General features: G+C 49.3%; 1 protein-coding gene and 1 pseudogene across 1 annotated transcript; one reads left to right on the top strand and one right to left on the bottom strand.

Moving 5' to 3' along the window:
* Positions 1–972: 972 nt before the first annotated feature.
* On the bottom strand, positions 973–7,968 carry Skel (DM13 and DOMON_DOH domain-containing protein skeletor). The gene is made up of 11 exons (XM_037426998.2): positions 7,751–7,968; positions 7,253–7,325; positions 7,082–7,189; positions 6,699–6,865; positions 6,546–6,618; positions 5,947–6,487; positions 5,760–5,889; positions 5,587–5,700; positions 5,056–5,517; positions 2,671–2,834; positions 973–1,092 (listed from the first exon to the last, which is right to left on the bottom strand). Exons 1-11 carry the CDS (start codon positions 7,932–7,934, stop codon positions 1,003–1,005), a joined length of 2,106 nt encoding a protein of 701 aa, XP_037282895.2. The 5' UTR covers positions 7,935–7,968; the 3' UTR covers positions 973–1,002.
* LOC119177430 (U4 spliceosomal RNA) lies at positions 1,836–1,965 on the top strand (annotated as a pseudogene).
* Positions 7,969–8,198: the final 230 nt, after the last annotated feature.

The following is an 8,198-nucleotide window of genomic DNA, read 5'->3' as shown; positions in this document are numbered from 1 at the left end:
GCGCGTGTGCGCGTGTGTGTGTGCGCGTGTGTGCGCGCGTGTGTGTGCGTGTGGGCGCGTGCGTGCGTGCGTGCGTGCGTGTGTGTGTGTGCGTGCGTGCGTGCGTGTGTGTGTGTGCGTGCGTGCGTGTGTGTGTGTGTGTGTGTGTGTGTGTGTGTGTGTGTGTGTGTGTGTGTGTGTGTGTGTGTGTGTGTGTGTGTGTGTGTGTGTAATCAAGCACGAGGTCGATCGAAGCCTGCTGCTCTCGCACGCTACAAAGTCTGGAAATCGATGTCTGGAAGAACGCATACGGGCCTGTGTGTGCCGGTTTCCAGAGTTCGGGGTTCGATAAAAAGCAGACATCGGTGGGCGCCTCTTCTCGTCTCAAAGCACTCGTACGCTATCTGTTTTGTGTGCACACATTCCCCTCAGCCTCACTGATCTTTGAAGCAGCACCGCATTGTGTTGTACACATTCGCGTTGTATCCAAGAGCGACTGAAGAACGAGCGGCGCTGCGTAAGCTCATCGCACGCTCCTTGAGCTGCTTTGAAAGGGTTGTCCCACTTCAAGAACAAAATAGTGCGCTAGTAATTGCTTTGCGCTGAGTAAATACCCTTTCATATTTAACTCCACTATTGAGGTCTCCCAATAAATCCCTCCTACCAAAGAATTGCATATGTTCACTCTTAGTGCACACAATAAGATTGGACATAGAGTAGTAAATGGGGAGAAGTCCTCGTGGATGGTTTGAATGTAGGTCATACGGTTTGGCAGTACTGCATAACGCATTTTCAAGTGTACCTTCAAAACGCCACCCGCAGCTCTCTGCGACTTGCGAGAGCTCTTTCGGTTCTTTCAAGATCTAGGAATCCCGGAAATCGAACGCAGGGGCGCCGAGTGTTTTCATCACGGCGCCCGAACACAGTTGGTGCGGCAGCCCTGTTTTGACCGGGTCGCAGGGCCCGTACGCACCCAGATAAGGCAGCCGGAGGTTGTCAGATGGACGGGTTTATTGCAGCTCGTCAGCCGGTGGTGCGGCGGCCGGTAGAGTTGCTGGGCGGGCATGAGTCTACCACATGGATCTTCCAGCCCAGGTGGCGGTGGGTGTAGCACTGCGGTACGACGCAAGTGTTAGCATTCGCCCGGTGTCTTGTACTATCGATTCTTCGCTTTCGCCAATCCAATATTTTGCACGCGCGTAAGCACATGCTTTTTTATTCGTTGAGCAATAAATGGGATTAGTTGGTTCATGCTGACTTTGAAGCACACGCACAGTTTCGAATTGCAACACAAGGAATAGAAACAGATGTGAACTCGGCGAATGGCATCGCTTTTTCCACCATGTTTTGCTGCATCTGTTTAATACTGTGGGGTTTTTACATCGGCGTGCATTCTAAAATTGTTTTACTGTAATTGGGTCCCATTTGCTCTTTTATTACCTGTCTTCTGTAAAGCTTTACCTGCCCTTGATACACCGACAAGAATGCCCCTGTCACATCGTACCACAATTGCCTTCATACTTTTTGTCTTTGATATTTATTTCTGGGCACGCATGTCATGTGTATGTCCTTGCACTATACACACATTATAACTGTAGGATTCTAAATGTTCAGTGTCGCTCAGACTCTTCCGCGAAGTATGCCTTCTCTCAAGAAAAGGGAAATCTAAGGATCTTGAACAAAGATGCAACCCGCTAGCGAAGCACAACCCCGCAGCTATGCTTCATAATCTCAGTTTTTGAAGCTATGCACTACAAGCATTACACATCTCTAAGGAAAAAAAAACACTGTGATTAGACGAGAAATACGTACAAAATAAGCGATATTGTTCAAGCAGAGGTATAGAAAAAAATTACAGCTTTCCGCAGAGGTGGTGTCGTACCCAATGAAGTGTAAATTGAGGGGCGACTGTTGCTAGTTGAACACTTTTTTTTTTTTGCGAGTTGCGTAGTCGCTCAAAGTTATTTCTTGAAAGCTCGACAGAAGAAGGCGTCCATAATTTGGATACATCTGCGTCTAACTATTGGGAATTCTAAAAAGAAAACTCAATATCAGCGGATTCCTAATATCATAGATTGTCATAGAAGCACACGAGTGCGCCAGCGATCAGTCCTCATGCTTATAACTTCCAGGAGTGCGAAATAGGGTTCAGACCAGACACCAGCGATATCATTCGTTGTTTTTATTTCGCGTCGTTTTAAGTCTATAGGTCTCGTTATTATTGATTTAGTCGTATATATATTGTGCAGAAAAGCAGGAACACAAGCACCCTGTTTCTTTTTCTCCATAATTGCTATAGAGAATAAAAATTTTGGGAGTTTGCTCTTGATGAAATGATGCAATTACGGGTCTCACCGAATGACGCGGCAACCAAAACAAGAAAGACTTTTTTTTGCTCGAAAAACAGATTTTCGGGAAGGATCTAAACTTGTGGACAAGAATGTTACGGCTTAGTAACACCGCCCATGGATAAGTGGCTAGTAGCTCGCTTCTTTGCAGCGCAGCCTCCTTACTTACGTTTGAAAAGTGAATCCAGCGAAATGACTCGTCGTCGTGTAAATATGGAACACATTTCACCACACAAGAGCTCAGTTAAAAATGCTGGTAACCCTTAGTTTTGAAAAAGAAAAGTTACCAGCTAGAAGACTCGAGCTTAGGTTTTTAGAACAAAGGGGTTGTGACATAACACACCTGATAATAGACCAGGTCGGGAGTGTTGCGATCCGGCGTCCAGCGCAGGTGTGCCGGTGATCCGGCTTGGCATTGGAGCTTCAGCCGCTGACGGAACTGCTCGAAGCTGTTGTACTCGTCGGGCTGCTCGCCCAGCGGGAGCTGCCACTCGCACAGGCGCCCCACTGCGGCGTGTGCCAAAGACGCAATCAACAGTTACGACACGGGGTTCGCTGCACATGCACGGGTGCCAAGCAGTATTCAATCCCACTTGGTCCTTGGCCAACGTCGCGCTACTTCGTGGCGTGCGTTCTCGATCCTCCGTCGGAAATATCGACTATGTCTTCTCTATACATTTTATCCGTATATGCTAACAGGAAAAGCGGTCCTTCCTCGGACATTCCTGGATTACATTCATGACAAGACTGTCAGTCGGCGTTTAATGTTCGCCTTGCGCAAGATCAGGCTGCATCCCACCTTTCATAAGTCCTCCATAGAAGAAACTACGATTACAATACCACTGAAAGATACTGGCCCAACTATACTCGGAAGCAAATCGGTCACCAGCACCCCATCTAACTTCTGGTCATCCGTAATGCGACGCAACCCGAATTCCATCTTTTTATGTAATCTATCTGGCCTGGTATGTACAGCCAATATACAGGTGGGTCAATTTTTTTTCGCCATTGATACATGAACATTTATAGAACTGCTTGCTGCTAACAGAGAGGAGAAAGGTTGACGTTGGGCTGCTCACATGCAACTTCGACGTCTACGGAAATAATGTAGTATATTGGGCTAGTTGGAACATACTCATGGCGGTCAGCACAAAAAGAGACACGAAAAAGAAGGAAGTGCAGTGCCTGTGTCGTGTACTTCCTTGCTATTGATGTCCTTGCTTGCGCTGACCATCATTAGTTCGACGTCTACGTTGCTGGCAGTGGTGTAAGCACTGAATTCTTTGCTTAACGCGAGAATTATGAAGGCCTCGTCTGATAGTGAGAAATGCAGGGGCTTAGTGCCATATTTCTACCAGCACTTTAGAAAGGCCTGTCAAATATATGTGATGGCTGCCACCTGTCACACTGCGATGGAGAAGGAAGAGCCACGTAACATATTTCTGCCAGACTGTACATTCTCTCTCCATCAAAGTGTGAGGAGCAGCGGTGCATGTGAACACATTCTATTAGCAAATTTTTTCTTATCCCCAGCGGCAGTGATGAATCCTACGTACACCAGTGGTACAACCAGATGTACGCTGTAGCCTTGAACCACCAGTCCATACCTGTCAGACACGCAACGGTTATAAACGAAGACAGTTTATCACAGGCACGGTGTAAATGCACGTCAACGCTGTGTCCTGTCATATTCTTCACGAGTGGCAGCCCACAAAATTGAAATTTGCCTGGATATTGAACGTTGCTTACGATTCGCCAGTTCAGGCATTGGAAACGCTCACAACGTGCCCAAGCATCACTCGTGTGAGTATTATGCTGCCACAAGTGAAAAGGACGAGTCGAAGACAGCTGCAGGTAAAGAAATGCATGCACACGAAAAGATTTGTAGTATGACGGCGCCAACAATGCTTCATAAGTTACTCCTGACAACCAGTGATAACTGCTGACACGGGGATCGTATTACTGTGCGTCAACACCATTAACCTGCGCTTTTTTTCTAGCTTCTCATTCTTCTTTTGCGTTTTGTCATAAGCCATTAGCTTTTAAATATTTGTTCCTCTAGATTTCCTCTTCAATATTTCAAGCTCTTGTATGATTGAAGTGTGCTTATAAAATATCTGCTTTGTTAACACAATCTGTTCCTTTAAATGCATATTTATTTAGACCCCCTACTAACCAGTGGCTATGGGTCTAACCAGTGTTGTGTATTTTCATGTAATAAGAGAACTTGAAATAAAAAAAAGCTAAAAAAATTTGAAGTTGAGACAACAATGTCTATACAAATTTAAGTTCGAAAATAGCACGTGATTTCAGAAGAGCCTTGCCGAATAACCTCGTTGCTTTGAATATAAAAAAAAATGGGAACCTGGCACAAGGGAAGTGATTTGAATGTATTAAGTTAAGCATTCTCGGCCCCGTTCGCAACCGTAGACAGCATGTTGCGCGCACCTTAATCGGTTATGTTCTTGTGAAAACGACTAAAAGGAAGCACAGAATTATATATGCTGATTGATTACTTTGTTTATCATGGCACTGTAGGCATGAAGGTTTAAAATGTCATAAAGCTCCCGTGCCTCAGCCGCAATGACACATGCTTGAGAAGATCACAATGATCTGATAAAATGGCTACCATTAAGTTATAACAACCAAGAGAGTAGTTGGCTCGGGAATAGTCACCCCTGAACACGCCAACGTCGAAACATAGAGTAACTAGAAGGAGCGAACTCACCAGCCGTGGGGTAAGGCCTTCCGTTTTTGTGTCGTGCGACGCCAGCGTAGGCACGCTCAACCTTGCGTTCCGCGACTGATTTGTGCTCGTATCCGCCTCCAGGGTCGGATGTAATATACAGTGGGTGGTTTTTGGCTGTGTTCTCTGGGTCGTTGCCTCCTTCTACCACAAACGTGTATGTCTTTCCACGTTGCACCCATAGTTCCGGTATAAGAACACCATTGACGTACCAAGCGATTCCCCACCCCACTTGGCCCGTCACTGCCTGGTAGCCTTTGCGGCCTCCTGCAGGGCCGATCTGCATCTGGAAAATGCCGTCAGCTGGGCACACCACTGGTGGGATCTTCCATGTATTCTCCACGGCCACTGACCCATCGCCCGCCGAACTGCCTTCCTTCGCGTCATCATCTGGCGCTGGGCAGTTCCAGGCGGGCTGGCGGGCGAAGTCCAAAAACACGTCTCCTGTGGCGTAGCGAAAGGGAGCTTCAGTAACCATCACTTACCATTAGAGATACTAGGTTTCATACAGACCTTGGCTGTGAACAGAGTGGTAAGATGCGTCAGAGTGATCATTCACGGGTCCTACGGCCCACATGACAGCTTGCGGACCATCCGAGTAGATGTGCTGATCGTAGTTTGGATCCTCTAAACAGACAACGCCGGTTAGAGACGCTTCAGGCCCATGGAGCTAGTGGTGCACTTACGGGCTGCCTGCGGTCTGCGGAACGTGACCATGTGGTAGCCATTGAGCACGGCGGCGTCCAACATAGTCACACTGTCTCCCGCTCTGCGGCTGATTTTGTTGTCTGGGCAGCTCCCGCGATTTCCCACGCACTGTGAAAGGAGAGTATGAAATTTATGTGTCTCGAAGCAGACAACCTCCCCACATACCTGTTCCTTGCTGGACAAGTAGTAGTCTACAGCATGTCCTTTACCATTCCGATCGATCCAGGCGACAATGGCGTCTGCGTCCACCATTTGCGACTTCGTGTCGTCCTTGCTTAGGCCGAAGGACATATATTCGCCCTGACGCACGCGACCGACCAACTGCATGACCGCCTGGTCATGTTCCAACACCCAGCGCAGTTCCAAGCCCAGAGGTTCGTGAAGGACTTGGCAGTTGAGGCCCCTAGTGGTTTTGTCAGTGGTTCTGCCGGTGGTCCTACTAGTAGGCCTGGCAGGGGCTGCAGTAGAAACAGACTGGACCTGCTGAACACGCGGCACGATTTCCCGCTGCTGTGCCTCAGCTTGCGCCAGAGCCAGCTGACGCGATGATGGTGGGACACGAACGTCGTGGGGAATAGAGATGCTGCCAAAATCCACTTGTGCCGCATCGCACCAGACGCCAAAGCGATCAATGTCGTAGGCGCTCACCCCATCCGGCAGTGAAATGAAGACCGTCTTGCCCGTGGCGGGTGCCAGAGGCGCGTCGCTGCGAGAAGGTGTGCCAGGACGTGTCACGCGAGCAGGTTCCCTATGTGTCCACTCACCTGCCGTTTTCGTCGAGCAGCCGCGTGCCGCCGCGATGCTGCTTGGCACCCTTGGACACCCACCAGTAGGCGGCTGGGCAGACAAGCACACACCCTCACATGGTTCAAGCACTTTTATTTTCTTGGTTTGTACAGATCAGGGACGCCGCTCACCGGGCCCGAGGCCGTCGTACTTGAAGTCGGGCACCAGAAAGGTCTGCGCGTCTACCAGTGAGACGCGGCCGGAGGACACACCATGATCCCAGGTAGGCAGAGCTTTAAGTACGGCAGGTTTGGGTATTTCCAGGTTCCGTGGGATGATCAAGTCACCAAAGTTTGCCCTGCGTGACACCAGTCAGACCTTTGGGGATACCACTCTTAAGGCAAAAAAGCACACCTCCCTCTACGAGGGTCATTTCTCACAATAAATTACTGTTCACAAGAGCCGACGTCCACCAAACGTGGTGTCAAACGTGGCTGACAGCCAATGGCAAATGTCCCGTAGGAGAAATATGACTTCGAAAATGGACCAGGGTACAATAGGTCTGTACACTTACCTGAATTTGCGACACCAGACAGCAAACCAGCGAATTTTGCTGACCGCTTGTCCGGCTGGCAGCTTCAGCACCAGGTCTTGGCCATTATAGGCACCTAGCGGTGTTGTTCTGCAACACAAATGCAGCGCCTCAGAACGAGGCCACCCGTGTGACGCTTAAGGGGTTTCCTACCTGCCCTTCTCATCCGGTATGATAAAGCCTGTGTGATCCGGCCGTGTCGACGAGCCAGCCCAGAAGTATGCATCTACGTAGGAGAGTCAGAAATGCGGAATTTTTTTAGTTACGTAAGGATAAAGTTTATTTACCGTTAACTTAAAATCAACTGCACCAGCCCGGCACAAACTAGCGCTTCAATTGCACGAGTTTCCGGCAGTGATAGCGCAAGCAAGTCCGAGCTCGTGCTCTCAAGTTGTAATCATGAGGTTCACTTTGAATAAAACCTGAATGCACCTTTATACATAACAGTCACTCCCGGCATATGCTCAGGCGCGCCAACCAGTTACCAGAAAATGACTGTATTGCTACCGCTTATACTCAGGGATGGAGACAGCAAGCCCCAAGCCGACCGCAACACGAAAGAAGACAATGAAGCACATCTCATGAGCACAAACGAACACTTGACTCACGAGCACACTATGGACATCACAACCACTGTTCCGCCTTGCCCACCTGGTCCCGTTCCATCGTAGTGAAAGTCCTTGAGGTACAGCGTCGTGTCGTCCACGACATAAAGCTCCCCGGAGACGCCATGGAAGTGTGTGTTCAGCTTTCCGATTCTGGTTCCCAGGTACGGCTCGGCGGCCGCGGCCGCGAGAACCGTCCACAGAACCCAAGCGTGACTGTCGAGGAGCATAGCCTCTGGAGCAATGACCGTCGTCGGGGCTCTTATAAACGCGGTACTGACCCGGCTCCCTGAATTGGGTCAGCGGGCAAGGAGGCTGCCCCTCGCGACGCACAAACTGGATTTCAAGGTTCACTTTCTGCCGCTAGCCGAATGGTTTCGCGGCCAGTCGGCAGGTGAGAATTGTTCCTTCCGGCGACCATTGCGTCTTTGTGGACGACGACCTTGAGGCTGTCGCCGCGTCTAAGGTGGTACATTCCCAAGGACGGACCATCC

The sequence above is a fragment of the Rhipicephalus microplus genome, chromosome X (assembly GCF_043290135.1).
Source record: "Rhipicephalus microplus isolate Deutch F79 chromosome X, USDA_Rmic, whole genome shotgun sequence".
NCBI classification, from domain to species: Eukaryota; Metazoa; Arthropoda; class Arachnida; order Ixodida; family Ixodidae; genus Rhipicephalus; species Rhipicephalus microplus.
This window is presented reverse-complemented; position numbering and strand designations above follow the sequence as displayed.